Source organism: Trachurus japonicus, chromosome 22 (genome assembly GCF_045865225.1).
Source record: "Trachurus japonicus isolate A0001 chromosome 22, Traja_1.0".
Classification (NCBI taxonomy): domain Eukaryota; kingdom Metazoa; phylum Chordata; class Actinopteri; order Carangiformes; family Carangidae; genus Trachurus; species Trachurus japonicus.
Genome location: NC_140928.1, coordinates 1,235,216 through 1,259,144, shown reverse-complemented (window position 1 = coordinate 1,259,144; position 23,929 = coordinate 1,235,216). Strand labels below are relative to the sequence as shown.

At 42.6% G+C, this 23,929-nt stretch overlaps 2 protein-coding genes across 2 annotated transcripts in view; both read left to right on the top strand.

The window, feature by feature from the left end:
• The first annotated feature begins 98 nt into the window (after window positions 1-98).
• On the top strand, window positions 99-12,156 carry LOC146963177 (uncharacterized). The gene is made up of 9 exons (XM_085768146.1): window positions 99-260; window positions 3,435-3,556; window positions 5,278-5,416; window positions 6,807-6,928; window positions 7,901-8,011; window positions 8,560-8,666; window positions 10,837-10,927; window positions 11,617-11,998; window positions 12,039-12,156. Exons 1-8 carry the CDS (start codon window positions 164-166, stop codon window positions 11,728-11,730), a joined length of 903 nt encoding a protein of 300 aa, XP_085624272.1. The 5' UTR covers window positions 99-163; the 3' UTR covers window positions 11,731-11,998; window positions 12,039-12,156.
• A 4,601-nt stretch (window positions 12,157-16,757) lies between these two features.
• baz1a (bromodomain adjacent to zinc finger domain, 1A) overlaps window positions 16,758-23,929 on the top strand; it is a 34,739-nt gene continuing 27,567 nt past the window's right edge. The window contains exons 1-6 of the mRNA XM_085768155.1: window positions 16,758-16,915; window positions 18,523-18,801; window positions 20,455-20,610; window positions 21,548-21,649; window positions 22,930-23,017; window positions 23,140-23,262. Coding sequence (XP_085624281.1) covers window positions 16,803-16,915; window positions 18,523-18,801; window positions 20,455-20,610; window positions 21,548-21,649; window positions 22,930-23,017; window positions 23,140-23,262 — 861 coding nt within the window. The 5' untranslated portion in view covers window positions 16,758-16,802. The remainder of the gene's footprint in view (window positions 16,916-18,522; window positions 18,802-20,454; window positions 20,611-21,547; window positions 21,650-22,929; window positions 23,018-23,139; window positions 23,263-23,929) is intronic.

Here is a 23,929-nt window from a genome sequence, read left to right as displayed (position 1 = left end):
GTTTTTTAACGTAGAAGTCTGTCTTCCCTGTCAATCAAACCCGGTCCACCTTAACCCTCAGACAGAGCCGAGCTGCTGCTGCTGCTGCTCCCCGGACTTGGAGCCTCTCGGCCGGACTGAGTCCTGACGGAGCACCGCTGCCTCGGAGCCTCGGAGAGGAAGCATGGAGCTGAGCGAGGCCCAGACGGAGCTGAAGCTGCTGCTCAGCAGAGTGAGACCGGACCAGCTGCCCCGGGTCCTGGACTGGGTCCGGAACTCAGGTAAACAGGAGTAGTAGTAGTAGTAGTAGTAGTAGTAGTAGTACCTAGTAGTACACCACCTGTCCTGCTGCTGCACATGGTCTGAACCAGGAAGTTTCCTCACCACGTCATCATCATGAAGTTATGACATGATGTGGTGTATTATATTCTATCTCTAATGCATTGACACCATGTTAACATTTCCATGCTAACCACATTCTCTGTTCTAAACAGTTTTCTTGTGTGTAACAACATCTCTGTCCTGGGTGATGATCCCTCCTCTGTTGCTCACCCTGAGCTTTCTCCTGGTTTTCCCTGTTTAAAGGGTTTTCCATGGAGTTTTTCCTCAGTGGATGTGAGGGTCTAAGGACAGAGGATGTTGTTATGATGGGATGTAAAGCCCTTGGAGACAAACTGGTGGTAAAAACGGGCTATGCTACAAATAAAACTGCCTGCCTTGCCTTACATGTTCACCATTCACTGGTATCAGAATATGTTCATTAAGAAGCTTTCTAAAGTGAGGATCCACACCACTGTCACTGTTCTTCATTTATCCATCAGTGATGAGTTCTTCTTGTTCAAACTGAACCACAGGAAGATGTTTAGTTTATTTCGGTCTTGACAATTGACATGTCACCTCATTTTACATTAGAAATTAGATCACACGTATCAGTTAGATGCTTTTAGTGTTGGAACATGAACAGTTAACTCACATAGAAGCATGTTTTATGTTGTGGTCTCAGTGTTTACAGTTGAGTCCAGGTTGTGTTACAACAGGTTGTAGCACTGACACTTCTAACATTTGACATCAAATAATGAATTGTGTGATGTAGTTAGAGAAGTTTAAAGCGTTGCTATCTCTGTAGTGGACCAATGAGGAGACAGTGTCCAACAGTCTGCAAGTTACAGAGCTGAGAGGAGAAGTGTTGAACCTCCATCTGCTATCTGACTACACATGTTGAACTCTTCCTCCTTCAGCTGTTGTTAACATTTCCATGCTAACCACATTCTCTGTTCTAAAGTGTTGTCTTGTGTGTAACAACATCTCTGTCCTGGGTGATGATCCCTCCTCTGTTGCTCACCCTGAGCTTTCTCCTGGTTTTCCCTGTTTAAAGGGTTTTCCATGGAGTTTTTCCTCAGTGGATGTGAGGGTCTAAGGACAGAGGATGTTGTTATGATGGGATGTAAAGCCCTTTGAGACAAACTGCTGGTAAAAACGGGCTATACAGATAAAAATGTCTTGCCTTGTCAGAGTTCAACATGTGTAGTCAGATAGCAGACTGGAGGTTCAACACTTCTCCTCTCAGCTCCTGTAACTTGCAGACTGTTGGACACTGTCTCCTCATTGGTCCACTACAGAGATAGCAACGCTTTAAACTTCTCTAACTACATCACACAATTCATTATTTGATGTCAAATGTTAGAAGTGTCCCTGCTACAACCTGTTGTAACACAACCTGGACTCAACTATAAACACTGAGACCACAACACAAAACATGCTTCTATGTGAGTTAACTGTTCATGTTCCAACACTAAAACATCTTCCTGCGAAGAACTCATCACTGATGAAGAACAGAGTCAGTGGTGTGGGTCCTCACATTAGAAAGCTTCTTAAAGAACATGTTCTGATAATAATAATAATCAATATTTTATTTGAGTAGGGACACTGCATATTAAAGCAGAAGTAAGGTGAATATTTGTGTTAATATAAGTCTTAAAGGGATAGTTCAACATTTTGGCAAATTGGCCCATTGCCATAATCCCTATAGTCATAGCAGTAGGTTCGTTACCTTTATTTGTCGGTGCAAGCTGTTTTTAGAACGGCGGAGCAGAGCCGTGAGCTGCTCAGAGCTACGCTACGGAGGCTCATTATGGGATTTCTTGGTTTCCCTCATCAAACTCATCAAATACACAATCCAACAACTCCACAACGCTCTGGTGGACAAGTTGTGAGCTGCACATTCACCACGCTATGAGATAATAACGGAACGTTACGAAACGGAGCCGTTTTCGAGGTAAATACAGGGTAAATACAGAGTCTGCTTGCTGAAAAACTGTCCCTGAACGCAACGCGCATCAGCGGTTTTGCATGAATTTACCTCTGAAATGGCTCCGTCTGGTAACGTTCCGTTATTATCTCATAGCGTGGTGAATGTGCAGCTCACAACTTGTCCACCAGAGCGTTGTGGAGTTGTTGGGTTGTGTATTTGATGAGTTTGATGAGGGAAACCAAGAAATTCCTTCCACCGACAAATAAAGGTAATGAACCTACTACTATGACTATAGCAATTATGGCAATGGGCCAATTTGCCAAAATGTTGAACTATCCCTTTAAATAGTTGTATCTTCCGACAGCAATCACTTCTATAGAGTGTTTGGTCTGAAACACGGGTCTGTCAGTCACTCTGCTCTGCTCTGAGCCCAGGAGAAAACTTTCCTTGTATCCTACAACCTTTATCCAATGAGGAGAGAGAACGGCATAAAGGGGCAGTCCTCTCTGTGTGTGCAGCCAAGGGATGCGCCTGAATGTGGTGACGTAGGGACGAGGACCAATAGATCCATGACGAGGGCGGGGGCTGCTAACTCCATCTGCTGACAGGAAGTTAGACAAAACCACCGGATCGCTTACTTCTGCTTTAACGAGCTGCATGGTATTATTGATCACATGACTCTACGTCCTCTCCTATTGGTTAAAGAGCTGGTATTATTGATCACATGACTCTATGTCCTCTCCTATTGGTTAAAGAGCTGGTATTATTGATCACATGACTCTACGTCCTCTCCTATTGGTTAAAGAGCTGGTATTATTGATCACATGACTCTACGTCCTCTCCTATTGGTTAAAGAGCTGGTATTATTGATCACATGACTCTACGTCCTCTCCTATTGGTTAAAGAGCTGGTATTATTGATCACATGACTCTATGTCCTCTCCTATTGGTTAAAGAGCTGGTATTATTGATCACATGACTCTACGTCCTCTCCTATTGGTTAAAGAGCTGGTATTATTGATCACATGACTCTACGTCCTCTCCTATTGGTTAAAGAGCTGCATGGTATTATTGATCACATGACTCTACGTCCTCTCCTATTGGTTAAAGAGCTGGTATTATTGATCACATGACTCTACGTCCTCTCCTATTGGCTGAAGAGCTGCATGGTATTATTGATCACATGACTCTACATGACTCCTCAGACGAGCTGGACCAGCTGCTGGTGGACAACAGGAGGGTGCTGCTGCAGAGCATCGCTGACGAGCTGAGGGCCAGTCTGCCGCTGGACGCCATGTTGCCGTCGGAGACCTCGGCCCACGCCAAGGTACCGCACTCATCACTGGTTATTGATTATTGATCGCTGATCAATCCAATCCAATCCAATCCAATTTTATTTATATAGCACGATTTAAACAAACACAAAGGTTTCCAAAGTGCTGCACAGCAAGATAAAATATAATAAGTAACACAACAGAAGCACAATAAAAACAATGGACACAATAAGATAAAATAAAATACGATAAAACTGAATTAAAATCAACAAATAAATAAAATCACTAAAATAAAATAAATGAAGTCAACTGCCTACTGGGTGTTAAAAGCCAGAGAGAATAGGTGGGTCTTAAGGTGGGATTTAAAGACTGTTCAGACTGTTGAGACTGATACCTTTTATATATTTTATATATTATATATACAGCATTGATTGTCCATGACAATTTTCCCTCCGGGGACATTAAAGTTTATTTTGATTGATTTTGAGTGATATATCAAGGACCCTAAATTGACACAAACTAGACCACAGACCCCCATTGGACAAAACCTTGAAGCAAACACCAGAAATACACAAATATTTGTTCTGAGACTGAAGAATGTTACTTTTTTAGTCAATGTATATGTACAAATTAGAGCCAATGGTGTGAATATGTGGAAATATTGTAGAGAAATGTATGGAAACAGTGGTACAATGTCTCCAAAAATGTTTAAATATTTCTAGAAAAAAGTGGTAAAAATTCTCCAAAAAAAATAAAAAGTAAAAAAAAAAGAATTCTAGAAAAAAGTGGTAAGATTTCTAAAATGAAAAAAATAAGGTTAAACATTTTCAAGAAAAATGTGGTAAAATAAAAATAAAAAAGTTTTTAAAAAATTCTAGAAAAAGTGGTAAAATTTCAAAAAAAAAAAAAGGGGGGGGGGGTTATAATTTAAAAAAGTGGTAAAAATTTCTCCAAAAAAATAAGTTTTACAAATCTAGAAAAAAAGTGGTAAAATTTCAAGAAAAAGTTGGGGACCCCCTTGAAACCTCTCAAGGACCCCTGGGGGTCTAACCAACCAAGAGTTCAGACTTTGACCAGTCAACTGCCTGAAGACTGAGACCAGTGGGTCTGTGGTCTGGGGCCGTTGACTCTCTGGGCCAGAGAGAGACAGGACTTTCCTTCAAAATAAAAGCACCAAGCTAATAAAATGCAGTGAAACTCTTTAGGAATACTCTTTTAAAGGGACAATCAGGAGTTTTGTAAAAGTGAAGTGTTTCCACACTACATTTATGAGCCTCCGCACCGTGAAATTCTTTGACCGGGTCAAGACAGACTCATGTTTTCATTCATCAAGAATTAAAGTCAGAGGTTGGAAGACGATCACATACCGTCGTAGTTCCCACCATAAACGGAGATTCGGCGGCGTTATTCTCATGACTCGCCACAAAACCGAAAGTAAAGAAACGCTGGTCGGCTCGCCCAGCATTTCCACCACCACTAATAATAACAAAATAACCATAGAGACAAAACCATAGATTTATCTAAAATGGACCATTAACAAGTGGTAACGGAGATTCATCCACATTAATATCAGACTTTTTTATAACCAAAGAGAAACTCCTCGTTGTCCCTTTAAGGAATATCATTTACAAAAAAGTCCCAGAGCCGTTAAGTTAACATTTTGCTTTTATTGTATTACAAGTTAAAGTCTATTTTATAAGTTTTATGTTGGTGAAGACTTCTTTGTGTGTGTGTGTCTGTTTGACTGTGTGTGTGTGTGTGTGTGTGTGTGTAGATGCAGCAGCGGCCCCGTCCCACCGTCCATGTGGACAGTTTCCTGTACGACGAGGACACGGTGGACGCTCTGTGTGAGGACGGAGCCATGAGCCGGAGCTACTGTCTCAGCTGTGGCTCCATCAGGACGGCCCCGCTGGGTGGGACACACACACAGAGATACACACACAGAGACACACACACACACACACACACAGACACAGACACAAAGGCCCAGTTCCAATCCGCCCCCTGAAGCCTCCTTAAAGCCCTGAACCCTCACTGACTGACCTGAGATCAGCTCTAAGTGACAGAGTGTGAGAGTCTGTGAGGGTCCAGATGCTGTAAACATGAATGGAACAGCACTTACCCACTCTCACCACACGTTACCTTGACAACAACATGTTTTTAACTCCGCCCTTGGACCGATAATTTCTACTTTCAACATGCACAATGTGTGTGAGGTGGACGGACTCAAAACAAACTGTTCCTGGATCAAATCATCATCAATAATCACAAACTGCACGTTAATACTGACAGTAAACTTCTTCTTTCTTTTCTTTCTTTCTTTTTTTTGCTCCTGTCCATTAAAGCAGAAGTAAGGTGAATGTTTGTGTTAATCTAAGTCTTAAATAGTTGTATCTTCCGACAGCAATCACTTCTATAGAGTGTTTGGTCTGAAACACGGGTCTGTCAGTCACTCTGCTCTGCTCTGAGCCCAGGAGAAAACTTTCCTCGTATCCTACAACCTTTATCCAATGAGGAGAGAGAACGGCATAAAGGGGCAGTCCTCTCTGTGTGTGCAGCCAAGGGATGCGCCTGAATGTGGTGACGTAGGGACGAGGACCAATAGATCCATGACGAGGGCGGGGGCTGCTAACTCCATCTGCTGACAAGACGTTATGGTGCGTTCAAGGCAACCCGTAACTCGTGTTTTTCCGACCTGTGAAGTCGTACCAGTTCGATCTGGTACGAGTTCACGGGTCAGAAGTTACGAGTGGCCGTTATAGTGACTTTCACAGGTAAAACAGGTCGGAGAAACACGAGTGGGTTGTCTGGAACGCTACAAAGTCGTAAGTCGTGACTTGAAGCTGTAATTTACGGTTTCAAAAGCCTGCCTGGAACGCAGCATTAGCCAAAACCACCGGATCGCTTACTTCTGCTTTAACAATAAAGAGACTGGCGGAGCTCTTTCTGACTACGTGCGTTAATTTACTTTTCTTTTCTTTTTTTTAACACTCGCGTTCTGACGGCATCCCATGTGTTTGACTTCACAACGCTATGAACTGTGGGTAATTCCCTTTACCGTAAGTCAGCATCGGTGCTGACTAACGTTAAGGGGGCAGTAAGGACTTGATGATCTGACAGTGGAACAGCCCTCACACACTCACGGACTTAACGCGCCTCTAAGTCAGTGAGTCTGTGAGGGGTCGGAGTGGAACTGGGCCATACACACACTGATACACACACACACACACACACACACACACACACACACACACACACACACACACACACACACACACACTCTGACTCCTCTCTCTCCTCCAGACTTCCTGTCTCACTCCTTCTCGGTGTTGGAGCTCCAGTTCCTGTTCCAGAACGTCCTCCCAGACCTGAGTGGACGGACGCTGGTGGACGTGGGGTCCAGACTGGGAGCCGTTCTCTACGGGGTCGGTTCACTTCTCTGTTTACCTCACTTACTAACACAAACTAACTAAGATAAATCATTTAAAATAACCAACAGATGAAACAGATAAACAATAAAAACAAATCCATCATGAGGAGGGACATCGTGTCCTGCCCATTTTATCATTCTACATGCATGTGTCAACAATCACTAAAGGTGTTCAGAAAAGGAAATAGATTTTGATCCCACTATGGGTCTTAACATTAGTGTAATAACTCATCTATCAGACGATGGAGCCCAAACTTTGTGCAAAATCATATGCCTAAGTGGAAGCAGGAAGTAACGGTCGCCATGGGAACTCAACTCTGAAAAAGTCTCCATGTGAGTGAACGGGAGTCAAAGTTTTATTTCTAAAGTGATTGAATAGTGTGATGATAAAACTCTCTGACCTTTGACCTCGACCTGTTTAAAACACCACGGTTCATGAAGAGAAACCAGCACTTTGTTGTAAAACGGCAACAACAAGTTGTGAGCTGCACATTCACCACGCTATGAGATAATAACACAACGTTACCACACAGAGTTGTTTTAGAGGGAAATTCATGCAAAACCACTGATGCACGTTGCCTTCAGGGACAGTTTTTCATCAACAGTCTCTGTATTTCCCTCTACAACAACTCTGTGTGGTAACGTTGTGTTATTATCTCATAGCGTGGTGAATGTGCAGCTCACAACTTGTCCACCAGAGCGTTGTGGAGTTGTTGGATTGTGTATTTGATGAGTTTGATGAGGGAAATCAAGAAATCCCATAATGAGCCTCCGTAGCGTAGCTCTGAGCAGCTCACGGCTCTGCTCCACCGTTCTAAAAACAGCTTGCACCGACAATTAAAGGTAACAAACCTACTGCTATGACTATAGGGATTATGGCAATGGGCCAATTTGACTAAATGTTGAAATATCCCTTTAACGTGTATCTGTATGTGTGTGTGTGTGTGTGTGTGTGTGGTGCGTTCAGGGCTGCGTGTACAGCTCGGCGTCCCGTCTGATCGGTCTGGAGCTCAGCGAGGAGTTCGTCCAGCTGCAGAACAACATGATGCTGAAGTACAAGCTGAACGACAGGGCTCAGGTCGGTGTGTGTGTGTCTGTGAGTGTGAGTGTGTGTGTGTGCACTGCAAAAACTCAGAGAATATTTGTCTTATTTCTAGTCAAAATGTCATTTCTAGTCAAAACAAATCTCATTCTACTTAAAATAAGACTCGTCACATTAAAAGCAGCTTGTTTTCAGACACTTTTTACTTCTTTCAAGCGGATTTTCAGTAGAAAAATCTGATAGTGGAGCAAGTTTTTCTTTCTTATTACAAACACAAAAAACTTACTTTCACTGGCAGATTTTTCTACTTATTTCAAGTGAAAATTAGTTTGAAACAAGTGAAAATGATCTAAAAACAAGTTCATTTTTAGGTGATGAGTCTTATTTTAAGTGGAAAGAGATTAGTTTGGACTAGAAATGAGACAAATATTCTTGGAAAGATTTTGAGTTTTTGCAGTGTGTGTGTCTCTGTGTCTGTGTGTGTGTGACGCTGACAGCTGTGTGTGTGTGTGTGTGTGTCTGTGTGAGTGTCTGTGTGTGTGTGTGTCAGTGTGTGTGTTACCCTGACGACTGTGTGTGTGTAGGTTCTCCACGCTGACGTCCTCACCCAGGACGTCCTGCTGCAGAGCGCCGACGTCCTGGTGATGAACAACGTGTTTGAGTTCTTCATGGAGCCCAGAGAGCAGATCAGGTGACACACACTAATTACAATAATTAATTAATTACAATAATTATCATTATTCACAACAAGTATCCTACAGCTCTTTCTAATCAGATGGTTATAAAGCTGATGTTCACCACGACAGCACCAGAGCTTCAACTCTACGTCTACTTGTATTACCACCACCAATGAAAAGTACTGTTGTATATAGAGCCCTTTGGTTATTCCTTTAAATATTAGGACTATTCCCAGTAAAAGAGCATTTAAGAAACATGTAAAGTCGCTTTTTAGACTTAAGAGTTAGGCCCAATTCCAATTCTATTTTTCATCCCTACCCCTACCCCTAGCCCTTAACCCTCGCCCTTGAAACGGAGCTACAAGGGGTAGAGGTAGAAAGTCAACCCCTACGAACTGGGACACCACTTCAACAATCACATACGTCATCAGTCGTCTCTGCTGGCTTTCACATAAGCAGACGTGACGAGCTTTTGCCACAAATCCTCTATTCAAAACCACGTTAACTTAATGAAATAAAATAAAATTTAATGAAGAATGATCGGTTCATTGTAAAACATTTATTTATTGATGTAAATGTGGTGATTTCTGTATGTAGGCTACAGATCCCCCAGGCAGTGCTGCTCCTCTGTCTGATACACACAGGAAGCTTCACTTTTAATTCAAACAAACTAATGCGACAATTGTTACATTTCATCAATGAGACCAGCATTTATCTCCTAAAAAGAATGTAACTACGCGGTGGTAAACCTTTAAAAACCTGCAGGTAAGTTAATTAGCGATGGTTTTCTCCCCCGGGATGACGACGGAGGTTGGCCGGCCGACCAGCTCTCTGGACGGGTGGTGTCTCTGTGACGAGCCGCTGATCTGCTCCACAGGTGGAGCTTCACTTCTCCCAAAAACATGGGAGCAAACGTCTAAACAGCCTCATGTGGATAAACCGACCGCACATTGGGGATCTAAACAGCTACTTTATCACATGAAAAAATATTAAAACTTAACAAAGTGATGTAATAACAGCGCTACAGTGAGAAATAAATCAGCTGCCGGTTGCCGCAAGATGCATTCTGGGAAACTTGCCATAGTAGTCTACTTGCCAAAAATGAGTACCCGGAAATGTTGAGTACCCCAATGTTTTATGTTAGAAATAGATAGTATGGGTCTCCAGTATTCAGAAACTGCCGGATGCTAACTTATATATATTGGGCAATTAGCACAATTGACATAATTAGCATAAATCACCATAGTTTCCTATATGGGCAATATTTCAGCAAAATTGACTTGGCTGATCTGGGCAATATTGGAGTGGTTTTAGGGGTTATTGATGATGCTGAATCCATTTCTGACATTTTCAAAATTCAAAATGGCTGTCTAAACCGGAAGGGACCAGATTGAAATCCATCAAAATCGGCCCACTGGCGGTTTAAATCTGGGCACTACCGGTTTAGACAGCCATTTTGAATTTTGAAAATGTCAGAAATGGATTCAGCATCATCAATAACCCCTAAAACCACTCCAATATTGCCCAGATCAGCCAAGTCAATTTTGCGGAAATATTGCCCATATAGGAAACTATGGTAATTTATGCTAATTATGTAAATTGTGCTAATTGCCCAATATATATAAGTTAGCATCCGGCAGTTTCTGAATACTGGGGACCCATACTATATATTTCTAACATAAAACTTTGGGGTACTCAACATTTCCGGGTTCACAATGGGGCCCTATGGGCTGGCAAGTAGACTATAGCCCTCGGTCCGTAGTGTGCCCCTGAAAAATCTCCGTTTCGAGGGCGAGATAGCCAGACCACTTCCCCCTAACCCTCGTCTGGACCAGAATCAGGACACCCCTACCACTTCACATGAACGCGCAAAACGAAGGGTTAGGGCCGAGGGCTAGGGCTAAGGGGAGAATCGGAATTCACCCTAAGTCTTTCATGTTATTATTTTGAGAACTTTCTCTTTCTTTCCCTTTTTCCTTTCTTTTTATTGTAACTGGATCTGAGTATTGTTGTTTTATTTTGAACTTTTTAAAAAGAACCCCAGGAAGACTGGCTGATGGGGATCCTCAATAAACAGGACTACGTATCCCAGAATGCGTTGCACCTCGGCTGCTGTGATTGGCCAGTAACACCTGTGTGTGTGTGTGTGTGTGTGTGTGTGTGTGTGTGTGTGTGTGTGTGCAGAGCGTGGAGGTTCGTCATGCAGAACTTCCGGAGGTCTGGGTCTCTGCTGGTGACGGTTCCCAGTCTGAAGGAGAGTCTGGACGCTCTGCAGGTAACACCACTACTTAGTTACAGTTACCAGTTACTTCCCCCAAAAAGTAACTGAATTACTACATGATAAAAGTTATTAAAGGGACAACCAGACAGACCTAAACGACTAAAATACTAAAACTAGTTAATTATCATTTAAAACAACAAGTTCTATTTTAAAAGAACAAGTAAAGTGCTGGAGTATTGCACATTAGACTGAGCTGTTGCAGATTGAGTTTTATGGCGGCAGGGAGGAAAGTCTTCCTGTAGTGTGAACTGTGTGGAGGGTTGGATTGGACTTGAATGGCTTGAGGGACACGAATGCACTGCACTTTAAAGTTGCATTTATTTATTTATTTGTCTCGTACTTGTGGTTTTGTATTTGTGTGTGTGTGTGTGTGTGTGCTTTTTAATTGCCCCTCGGGGAAGTTTTTTAAATTGAATTGAATTGAATTCCATCTTAATCTGGGTGGATCTAATTCTGAGTGAGTTGGTTAGTTCCAGATAAACGGCTTTCACCGACCAGCTGATGAACTGAAACTAAAGTGTATATAAACTCCATTCTAACAGGTGTTTCATTATTTAGTGACGGGACTTCAAGTAACGGAGCGTTTTATTGTCAGTAACTTTTTTGATTACTCTTTACTGTTATTTTCTAACTCCATTATTCCATCTCTGTCTCCGTCCTGACGGTGTCTCTCCGTCCACCAGGAGGCGCTGCAGCCCGGCTGGGTGGAGGAACTTCCTGTGGACTACGACGTCTACCTGGGCAAAGACACAGACCAGGACGCCCTGAGACAGATCCACCTGTACCGGGTCGTCTGAACCGGTCTGAACCCATCTGAACCCGTCTGAACCCGTCTGAACCGGTCTGAACCGGACTGAACTGGACTGAACTGGTCTGAACTGGACTGAACCGGTCTGAACCGGTCTGAACCAGTCTGAACTGGACTGGACTCTTCTGGACTGAACTGGTCTGAAACAGTTTGACTCCTGGTCTGAACTGGACTGGACTGGTTTCAACTGGTCTGATCTGGATTTGGACTTCTGAAGTGGTCTAGACCAGTTACAATGCTTCATCTGGTCTGATCTGGTCTGGACCGATCTGGTCTGGACTGGTCTGGTCTGGACAGATCTGGTCTGTGGACGATGACAGACGGTGAAATAAAACTCAGCTGGAATCACTTCACCAATATTTGTTTTATATTTTTACTAAAAATCTCATTAAACTGGTTCATTCTTTACCTACTGGACCTCAGAAACCTGGTCCAACCAAGACCTGGTCCAACAAAGACCTGGTCCAACAAAGACCTGGTCCAACAAAGACCTGGTCCAACCAAGACCTGGTCCAACCAAGACCTGGTCCAACAAAGACCTGGTCCAACCAAGACCTGGTCCAACAAAGACCTGGTCCAACCAAGACCTGGTCCAACAAAGACCTGGTCCAACAAAGACCTGGTCCAACCAAGACCTGGTCCAACCAAGACCTGGTCCAACAAAGACCTGGTCCAACCAAGACCTGGTCCAACAAAGACCTGGTCCAACAAAGACCTGGTCCAACCAAGACCTGGTCCAACCAAGACCTGGTCCTACAAAGACCTGGTCCAACCAAGACCTGGTCCTACAAAGACCTGGTCCAACCAAGACCTGGTCCTACAAAGACCTGGTCCTACAAAGACCTGGTCCAACCAAGACCTGGTCCAACAAAGACCTGGTCCAACCAAGACCTGGTCCCACAAAGACCTGGTCCTACAAAGACCTGGTCCTACAAAGACCTGGTCCCACAAAGACCTGGTCCAACCAAGACCTGGTCCAACCAAGACCTGGTCCAACAAAGACCTGGTCCTACAAAGACCTGGTCCTGACCCGAGGAGCCAGATCACTGACGTTAACATTTGTCATTGTGGTAAAAGTTGTATTGAAAATGTTCCACTGAAAAATAAAACACAGACATAAATAATACATTAAAAAAAGAATAAAATTGAAACTGAAAACAAAACCAAAACAAACACGGAACAAAGACGGACATGAAAAAGAAATCTGAAGACTGACATTGAAAAACACATGATAATATATAAAAAAAAATAATAATAATTATGTAGCAATGTATTTTATTTGTCAGTGGAACATTTTCCACTGACAATACTTGTTTCATTGTCGATAAAACTTTTACTACAATGTCTAATTCTGTTTTCAAAGCCAGTTTGTAATGTCAGTGATCTGGCTCCATAAGTACAAGTTACGACCCAGTATCAGCGCCACATGGAGAAAACAGTTTTTTCCCAGAGTTCTTTTTTTTTTACATTTTTTATTTGATTTGATTAGGACATTGCATATTAATCAACATGTCAGCCAGAGCATCAATGTAAATATGCCGTTGTGAGTTAGCATAGTTGCTAATTCACATCCGTTGTCCTAAGGCAAGTCATAACATACAAACAATATACCAGAGTACAAATAGATATAACACAGTTTTACACAAAAAAATATGTCCCAATTCGAGAAGAAATTAATAATTTTATGAGAATAAAGTCATAATATTTTGACCAGTTGTTTTTAGAGGAGGGAAGTTGTTAACATGAAGCTGTGGAGCGTTTGGAGCGTTTGGTGAAGCTGTTCTTCAAACGAGGAGATACTGAATCTTTTGGCTCAAACAGAATCAGAACATCCCATCGTACCCACTACCCACTTACTGGTGCAACTACCACTTTTTTCTTGTAAATTTACGACTTTATTCTCATAAAATTGCCACTTTTTTTGATTAATTACATAACTTTTTTCTTATAAAACTTTATTCTTGGGGTCTGTGAACATGTTTTTCTAAATGTGGCCCTGATACTCCGTCGTACCATCAGTGGTGGACAGTAACGGAGTAAATTTACTATCCAGAGGATTTGTACTTTAGATTTCTTTGGTACTTATTACTCTTACTTGAATACATTTCCAAGACAAATATTAGTACTTTTACTGGAGTTAATTAGTAGGAAGGCTGAAAAGTACTGGTTACTTTCAGGTCTTTTTCTAAAATCCTATTGGACACAAGCTGTGTTTGTCTGTGAAGGAAACCCTAACCCCTAAAAGCAGCACATCAGTGCAGCTGAGCAGCAAAGAGTTCATTCTCACTAACAAGAGTTAAAAGCTCCTTAAAGGGACAACCAGGAGTTTCTATTTGGTTATAAAAAAGTCTCATATTAATGTGGATGAATCTCCGTTACCACTTGTTAATGGTCCATTTTAGATAAATCTATGGTTTTGTCTCTATGGTTATTTTGTTATTATTAGTGGTGGTGGAAATGCTGGGCGAGCCGACCAGCGTTTCTTTACTTTCGGTTTCGTGGCGAGTCATGAGAATAACGCCGCCGTATGAATCTCCGTTTATGGTGGGAACTACGACGGTATGTGATCGTCTTCCAACCTCTGACTTTAATTCTTGATGAATGAAAACATGAGTCTGTCTTGCGCCGGTCAAAGAATTTCACGGTGCGGAGGCTCATAAATGTAGTGTGGAAACACTTCACTTTAACAAAACTCCTCATTGTCCCTTTAAATTCATTCAGAAAAAATTATAGTAATTAATTGATGTGAAAAATAAGAAATGTATTCTTACTCTTACTTAGTAAATGTAAAAGCATGTACTTTTGGATACTTAAGTACCTTTAAAAGCAGTAACATGTCGACTGAGCTACTTTTACTTTACTCTCTGCAGACCATAATAACAAAACCTTTCACGTGGACCCAGAAACCGGTTCACAATGAATGAGTTCACTGTAAAAAACTAGTCAAAACAGAACCGGATTCCTATAAAAACCTGGTTCTGTTACAGTAAAAACCGTTTAATTTATTTATTTAATTATTTTCACTTGAATCTTTATTGAGATTCATCATCAGTGACAAACATCCTCCCCCTGATGACGCGTCACCGCTTCCTGCCGCTCGCTGCTCTGACGTCACCAGCTCTATGGTTTCATCACCGCGGTCGCTTCTCTCGCAACAGCCGCCGCGGCCGTTTCCAGGGCAACCATTGGCTCAGCGCGGGAGAACGGACGGCGCCGCGGACCAATCAGAGGGCCGAGGAGCAGAGCGACTTCCCGCCCCGGCTCAGCCAGTGTGCTGCGTTCAGGGGCCGCGGGGAAAACCGAGCGGCGGGGATTAGACAAGACAACTCAGCTAGTTTAGGTCAAATAATCAGAATAATAATAAAAAAATTAAATTAAAAAATGGCGCTTTGATGTTTGTGGATGTTCTTATTTACTTGTTGAATTTATTTTAGTTATTTACAGAACTAAATCCAACCTGTAGTTTGACTCAACGCTCATTTTCACATTGTTTTGTTTTTTAAATTACTTAAACAATTTATTTTGGATAATTTTCTGGAACTAATAAAACAAATCAGGAAAATATTGCAAAAATATTACACAAATAAGATATTTTGTTGCAGAATTAAACCATAAACAATTAAAACTGTCCACTAATTAACAATCTGTTTTCCATTTGAACTTGTTAATTAATGAAACAGTTTTTAAAGCTATAATGTCAGACATTATCAAGCTTCATCAGCTTTTTCTGTGTTTTTCTGTCTGTGTTGTTGAAGGGAGACAAAAAAAAAAGTTGTCAGAAACTCTCTAAACATTATTTTTACTTCTGTATCATCTGTACATTACTCTCTAGTTTCTTGTTTGCTATTTAAAAACAATTAAATAATCAGATCATAGTAGCCTGGCCCGGTGTTCAAGAAGTGAAAAACATTTGATTTAAGCAGAGAGCACTCAGTCAGTTATAATAAATACTTATTAACCATCTTCTTCTTCAGCAAATATACTAAATATCTTCTTCTTACAAGTTTGTTTTCATTCAAAGAAACAAACTAGTCTGACATTATTGTCATTAATCATGGTCTCTTAATCGGTAAGTAGCGTAGAGATTGATCGAAACCTTTAGTAGCCTACTTATTCAGGCAGAAGATTTTAAAAAAGAAGAAGGAAATTAGTTAATAAAGTTAATAAACAATAAAAAGACAGCACGAGTTTTAATCCATGTGAACTTGTCCACTCAAAACTCCAACAGGACGAAGACGCGTTACTGTTTGACAAAGCGGAGTTGTATTTTAGCCTACTAAATATTTGCTTCTTACAAGTTTGTTTTCATTAAAAGAAACAAACTAGTTGAAAAATGTGATCTGACATTATTCAATACTTAGTCTCTTAATCGGTAGGTAGAGATTGAGTGAAACCTTTACTTATCCCCGTAGGGAGATTCAGGCAGAAGACAGTCATTAAAAAAAGAGGAAAACTAGTTAATAAAGTTAATAAACAATAAAAAGACAGCACAGACAGAGTTTAATCCATGTGAACTTGTCCACTCAAAACTCCAACAGGACGACAAGCTACTGTTTGACAAAGCGTTGAGAGTTGTGAGATTTCCCAGCCTGAGCGCGGTCCGTGAAGGGGATAAAAACTTGGTCAACAAGCCGCCAGTGGAGCTCTGAGCCCGGGGACTTCTGCTCAGTTTGAGCCGCGGATTATCGCTTCATCGTTACACAACTCGGTGTAGTTTGGCCGTTTAGAAGCCGTTGTGCCGGTTTAACTTCCTAGTGAGGTGTCCTCTCGGTACCGGGGCTCGGTGTGAAGTCTCCTCGGACGGTTCCGTTCCCGTTTACCGGGCTGAGACGGAGCTCTTCTCCCCGAGAGGAGCACGTTTCCATGTGGGCTCGTTATCAGCGCGTTAACAAAAGACCCGCGCTGCTGCTGCTGCTGCTGCTCCGTTTCCCTCCTCCTCCTCCTCCTCCTCCTCCTCTGGACCTGGTGCCCGGTCCCAGTTCGGTTGGTTCCCCCGGAGTTCGAGTCCCGTGTTCGGTGGTTTCATTGTGATCGAGCCGGTTCGGGCGGTTCGGGAGGGAGATGCCGCTGCTCCACAGGAAAGCCTTCGTCCGGCAGCGAGCCCCGGCGGACCTGCGGCCGGACGAGGAGGTCTTCCTCTGTAAGATCACACACGAGATCTTCAGGACCTACGAGTAAGTAACTAAAGTAACGTAACGTAACTTATTACTTATTATTTATTATTATCCGGTTCCACCGTCCTGTGCAGGTGTTTGTCCGTCCGTCCGCCGCCGGAGGAGCCGTTAACGTTAAGTTAAGTTAGACTGACGTAAGTTACGTTACCGACGGACTGACAGTTGGTCGGTCGGTCGGTGGGAAAACTTCCAGAGCAACAACAAACAAAAGACCAAAACTAAAACTAAGTTCTGGAGTAAAAGTGAAAGTTCCGCCGGTCCGTGAACACATCCCGGTGTCCCGGTCCAGAGAGACCGGGATGAGCCGGTACCGGCACCGGGCGGAGCTGCGAGCCGAGGCCGGGGCAGGTGACCGTTAACTCGGCTTCTTAATGAGCAACTAGCCGCTGAGCTAACGGGGATTAGCGGTTAGCTCTGGTTAGCTCTGGTTAGCTCTGAGGCTGTTAGCCGTTAGCCGTTAGCCGTTAGCTCAGCAGCAACAGGCCCAAACCGCTCACTGCACTACACCTGCTCAGGTGAGTTAAAGGGCCAGTACACCCGTTAACTACGGTCCGGTCACTACACCTGCTCAGGTGAGTTAAAGGGCCAGTACACCCGTTAACTACGGTCCGGTCACTACACCTGCTCAGGTGAGTTAAAGGGCCAGTACGCCCGTTAACCACGGTCCGGTCACTACACCTGCTCAGGTGAGTTAAAGGGCCAGTACGCCCGTTAACCACGGTCCGGTCACTACACCTGCTCAGGTGAGTTAAAGGGCCAGTACACCTATTAACTACGGTCCGGTCACTACACCTGCTCAGGTGAGTTAAAGGGCCAGTACGCCCGTTAACCACGGTCCGGTCACTACACCTGCTCAGGTGAGTTAAAGGGCCAGTACGCCCGTTAACCACGGTCCGGTCACTACACCTGCTCAGGTGAGTTAAAGGGCCAGTACACCCGTTAACCACTACACCTGCTCAGCTTAGTTAAAGGGCCAGTATGCCCGTTAACCACGGTCCGGTCACTACACCTGCTCAGGTGAGTTTAAAGAGGAGGTGATGAAGTTTGTGACGTGAATGAAACTCCAGAGGTCAGAGGTCAGCTGAAGTCAGGACTTAGGACTTTGTAGCGTTCCAGGTGTTTCTCTGACCTGTTTCCCGTGGAAACGCACCAGACCGGAGTCAAAACCCGTAACTTCCGACCCGTGAACTCGTACCAGATGAAACTGGTACGGAAAAACACGAGTTACGGGTTAAAACGCACCAAGACCAGACAAAAACCAGACCAAGACCAGACCAGCACCAAGACCAGACAAAAACCAGACCAAGACCAGACCAACACTAGACCAAGACCAGACCAAGACCAACACTAGACCAAAACCAGACAAAAACCAGAACAAGACCAGACAAAAACCAGACCAGACAAAAACCAGACCAGACCAGAATATTTCTGGTTTCTTTGTTCCTTTATGACAATAAACTGAGTCTCTCTTTGGTTTGTGGACAAAACAAGGCATTAGAGGACGATGTCGTCTGGTGGTTTGAGAAACACTGACTGATGTTTTAGACATTTTTTATCATTTTATTGACCAAACGACTAATGGATGAATGGTCCTCCTCCTCCTGTAGTGAGTTCTTTGAGCGGACCATCCTGTGCAACAGTCTGGTGTGGAGCTGTGCCCTGACGGGCCGAGCCGGCCTCACCTACCTGGAGGCGGTGGAGAGCGAGCGGCGAGCCAAGCAGAGCCTCCAGAACTTCCCTCAGACGCTGGTGGTTCCTCTGCTGCACCTGGCCGCGCTCAGCCGCCGCGCCCGCCTCACCGAGCTCTGTGAGGACGTCTACGCCTTCGTCAAGGACCGCTTCTTCCCCGGGGAGACGGTGGACGTCGCCGGGCGCAACGGAGCCAGGTACCGGACGATTATTCAACATGCTGCCTCACCTCTTCTTCTTATTATGTACTGTATACTGCATACTGAATGTAGGATTCAGTCTGCTACTTCAGCAGACCAACACCGTTCACACCACAGTAACAGTATACAAGTTTCCCAGAATGCATTTTGCAGCAACCGGTAGCGGTAGCTGTAAAACAGGCTAAAACAGGGTATCCGCGGGGTCTTGAGAAGTATTAAAAGGTAATAAATCAATTTTGGGAAAATTAAGACCCGTAAAAAGTATTAAAAAGTCTTTTCACGACTTTATAAAGTCTTAAATATTCAAGGTATTTTTTCTGAATTAGCTGTCCAAGAGTTTGAGTCCTAAAAAACATTGTAAAAGTGTGTGAATTTCTTACTAATTTTATTAAAAAACAAAGATGGACTGGTACATAAAAAAGAAAAGAAGATTGTTGTTTTTGTTTTTTGATAAACTTTGCCTTTGATTTATTATCCTAGCTTATAGCCTAGATAGTTGTATCATAATGGTCTAACTAAAACTGTTAAGTTAAAAGTGTCACTGATGTAAATGGTCACAGCTTGAAGTGGCGATGAGGTGTTGAAAAATATTGAGAAGGTCTTGAAAAAGTCTTAAAAAGGTTTTAGAATTAACTTCAAGATTCCTGTATATACCCTGTAAAAGCTGTTTTATTTCCCGCTCTAGCGCTGTTATTACGTAACTTTATTAAGTTTTAATATTTTTTTCATGTGAGAAAGTGACTGTTTAGATCCCAAATATACGGCCAGTTCATCCAAACGACGGCTGTTTAGAAGTTTGCTCCGATGTTTTTTGGAGAAGTGAAGCTCCGCAACGACTGCTCTGCAGAGCTGCTCGGCCGGCCAACCTCCGTCGTCATCCCGGGGGAGGAAACGATCGTTAATTAACTTACCCGCAGGTTTTTAGAGGTTTACCACCGGCTGGTTAAATTATTTTTAGGAGATAAATGTTGGTCTCATTGATGAAAAATTCATTAAAATAATTGAATACAATTTGAATATTTAACATTAGAAGCATTAGAAATTCGAATATGATTTGAGGGAAGGATTGACAGCCCTAGTTTATACTAAAACTAAGACTAGAACTAAAACTAGAAGTGAAAAAATTATTTAGTAAACTGAAATAAAGTTTTTCCAACAAGTTCATCTTCAACTAGAGCCGTCAGAACGAACTTCACTACTCAAACAGAATTTTTAAAATGAGAACATTCGAAGGTGAAGCCGTCGTTCCATCGTGTTCCGTCCACAACGACGCAAAGTAATGTTGTACGTTGTGACGTTCAGGTAGTAAACATGTTACTAAAACTAAGACTAAATAAAAACCAACCAAAATCTCTTGTTGAACTCACTAAAACTAAACTGAGATAAAACAATTAAACTGAAAAACTAAATGAAAATAAAAACTAATGAACATTTAAAACTATAATAACTTTCTGTTCTGAACCGGTTGTTTCAGTCTGAACGCGTCGGCCGCTTTGATGTCCATGTGAAACCACTAACAGAGTGTGTCTGTGTGTGTGTGTGTGTCTCTGTGTGTGTGTGTGTGTGTGTGTGTGTGTGTGTGTGTGTGTGTGTGTGTGTGTGTGTGTGTGTCTCTGTGTGTGTGTGTCTGTGTGTGTGTGTGTGTGTCAGACATGTGTGTGAGATCCTGCAGGTCCACTCTCCTCACGCCAGCGCTACCGGCGCTCCGGCCGCCGCCAACGGCCACGGCGACGGAGACGCCATCGTCATCACCGACAGCGACGAGGAGGGAGCAGCCTTCCAGAGCCCCAAGGCCCAGATCAACGGGTCAGTAGCTCAAAGGTCAAAGGTCAAAGGTCCAGACTAGGGATGCACATTTTGAATTTCTTTTCTGACCGATAACCGATGCTCGTTAACCGATTATTAACCGTTAACCGATAAGATTAAGAAGCTTGCGGCGCATGGCAAAAGAAAATTAGTTTTTAGTTTAGTTTAGTGTGTTTATTTCGGTCTCATAAAAACAAATACAATAGACAAATATAAAGGTATAAATACAAAACAAAACAAATCAGAACAAAAACACAACAAGCAAAACAATTTACTTTGACCGAAAAGGTGTAAGAGGCTGAAGCATCAGCTTATTTTGCCTTTACCCTTCTTAAATTAACATTTTTCGTTCACTCAATTTAAAACAATTTTTACAGAGCAACAACAAAAAGAAAAAGAAAAAACCCCTGCATATTCTACATACAGCAGTTTATAAGCACACTGGTATTTATAAATCAGTTTTATATTTATTAATAATATTATTTTTAAATAACTTTTTGAATCTATTAAGTGTGTTGCACAGTTTGATTTCTAATTCTAAATTATTCCATTGATTGACTCCTGTAATTGATATACATCTTTGTTTCACATTTGTTACAGGTGATGCACATCTATGTCCGTGTAGCTACATTTATTGTCTGATCTTCCTTCATGGGGGCTGCTGCTCATACTGTCAGTCCTCCTGTGGAACTTTTAGCTGCTAAATATGACTGAAGGCAGTGAACTCTGCACGTGTCGACACGCCCCCATGAGTTGACGACATAAGGAGCTAATAAAATAAATAAATAACCGATAGTATTAATCGGTCAAAGTGCTTGTTATTAATCGGTCAAAGTGCTTGTTATCGGTTAACGGTTAAACGGTTAATCATGTGCATCCCTAGTCCAGATAGGCTGAGGAAGGGGGAGGAGTCTAACCTCTGTGTGTGTGTGTGCAGGAAGAAGAAGAAGTCTCTGAGTCCGTCGGTGTTTAAATACACGGTGAGGATGGTGAAGGACGAGCACAGCGAGGCGTTCACCGTCAAAGCCAATCAGATCAGGTGTGTATGATGATGTCACTGGAGACGCTGTGACCTCGTCCCGCCGCTGCTTTTTACTGTAACTGTAACTGTAACTGTAATCATACAAGTTACTGTTTCCCCCGTTACGACACCGGCCTCGTTACTAAACTTGGAAACACGAGAACGCCGTCACAGCGTTTTGGGAGATGCAACTCTAGACATTATAGTCTACTTGCCAACAATGAGTACCCGGAAATGTTGAGTACCCCAAAGTTTTATGTTAGAAATATATAGTATGGGTCCCCAGTATTCAGAAACTGCCGGATGCTAACTTATATATATTGGGCAATTAGCACAATTGACATAATTAGCATAAATTAGCATAGTTGCCTATATGGGCAATATTTCAGCAAAATTGACTTGGCTGATCTGGGCAATATTGGAGTGGTTTTAGGGGTTATTGATGATGCTGAATCCATTTCTGACATTTTCAAAATTCAAAATGGCTGTCTAAACCGGAAGGGACCAGATGAAATCCATCAAAATCGGCCCACTGGCGGTTTAAATCTGGTCACTACCGGTTTAGACAGCCATTTTGAATTTTGAAAATGTCAGAAATGGATTCAGCATCATCAATAACCCCTAAAACCACTCCAATATTGCCCAGATCAGCCAAGTCAATTTTGTTGAAATATTGCCCATATAGGAAATTATGCTAATTTATGCTAATTATGGCAATTGTGCTAATTGCCCAATACATATAAATTAGCATCCGGCAGTTTCTGAATACTGGGGACCCATACTATCTATTTCTAACATAAAACTTTGGGGTACTCAACATTTCCGGGTTCACAATGGGGCCCTATGGGCTGGCAAGTAGACTATTAGTGAGTTAGTTAGTTAGTGAACTTTATTGTCAATCACACTATGCAACTGTCTGTAACACTGAATCTTTAGTTTAGTTATTTATTTCATTCATTTATTGAGCATAAAAACTAAAATAAAACACATAAAAAAATGACAATACTGTAACTCGTGAATGAAAGGGGGCAGAAAGAAGCAAACTTATAATATTGTCTACCCCTTGTTACAAGAAATTAATTCACAAATTAGATAATATACATCCAAGCATAGAAGAAATGTAAAAGTAGAATAAGAAAAACATCAACGAACAACAACGTCTACAACAAAAGTGGCATAAAATAAGTTGATGTAACGGCTGCAGCCCAGCCATCAATACTGAAAACAACTCGGTTACTTTTTTTAGGGAAAGTAACGAGTAACTGTAACTAATTACTTTCTTTTGTTTGTGTGTCCAGTCGCAGGAAGACGAGTCTGTCCAAAGAGAGACTGAAGCTGCTCTTCAAACAGCACTGTGAGCCTGTGAACGGGACCATCGCACTGAAGGTAGAGCAGCCGTCACATTACCCACAATGCACCTGTCCCTGTCTGCGTGTGTGTGTTACTGTCTCATTACCCAGAATGCACCTGTCTCTGTGTGTGTGTTAACGACTGTTTCTCTCTCTCAGCCGTCCACCGTGGTGAAGTACCGTCTGTCTGAACAGAAGTTCTCCCAGTTCTTCCCTGATGAGCCGCCGCTGTTCCCCTTCAGCCCCCCCTCTAAGGCCGGGGGGCGGGGCTCACCTGGACAGGTGAGTGTGATGATGTCATTAGATAACAGGAAGTGTCACTACCCGATTTGTGACGGCTACGTACGGCAACTCCACTTGGACAAACTTAGTAGAATTGACTTAGGATCACTGCCCTGTGTGGTCGCCAGAGACGGTTTATCTTTTTATTTTTTATGTTTTATTTTTAAAAACTTTATTAGTAATGTAAATTGAGGGTTGGTTGTGGTGGTTTGGATCTGGATGCTCAGAAAACAGGAACAGAGGCGACTTTTAGTGTTGACTCTCCTCTTTTCTAGCCGGCCTCATCACCATGACAACCACAACTACCACAACACGGCTGTCGTGTGAAGGACGTCCGCGTTCTTTTTTTAAAAAAAAAATCATTTTCACAGCACCGTATTTTAAATGTACAGAACTTTAAGCAGACTTCCGCTTGTACGAAAATTGGGCAGCGCCCTAATGAAGTTTGTCCAAGTGGAGTTGCCGTAGGCAGCGGTCAAAGATGGCGGCCGGTTGGCGCATACACAAATCGGGTAGTGACAGGAAGCTCCATCTGGCTTTTATTTTGAAAGGTTGTTCCATGAGTGGATTTAAAAACCACCTTGGTGTAGTTTTTATCATAGTTATAATAGGTCAGTGTCAGCCAATCAGGAGAGAGAGAGAGGGCTCTGAGCCAATCAGGAGAGAG

Excerpts from the sequence above, each read along its gene's own strand:
- LOC146963177 (XM_085768146.1), top strand. The coding sequence starts at position 164 with ATGGAGCTGAGCGAGGCCCAGACGGAGCTGAAGCTGCTGCTCAGCAGA. Across the intron at positions 261-3,434 it reads GGACTGGGTCCGGAACTCAG|ACGAGCTGGACCAGCTGCTG; the intron begins GTAAACAGGAGT and ends ATGACTCCTCAG. Across the intron at positions 8,667-10,836 it reads GAGCCCAGAGAGCAGATCAG|AGCGTGGAGGTTCGTCATGC; the intron begins GTGACACACACT and ends GTGTGTGTGCAG.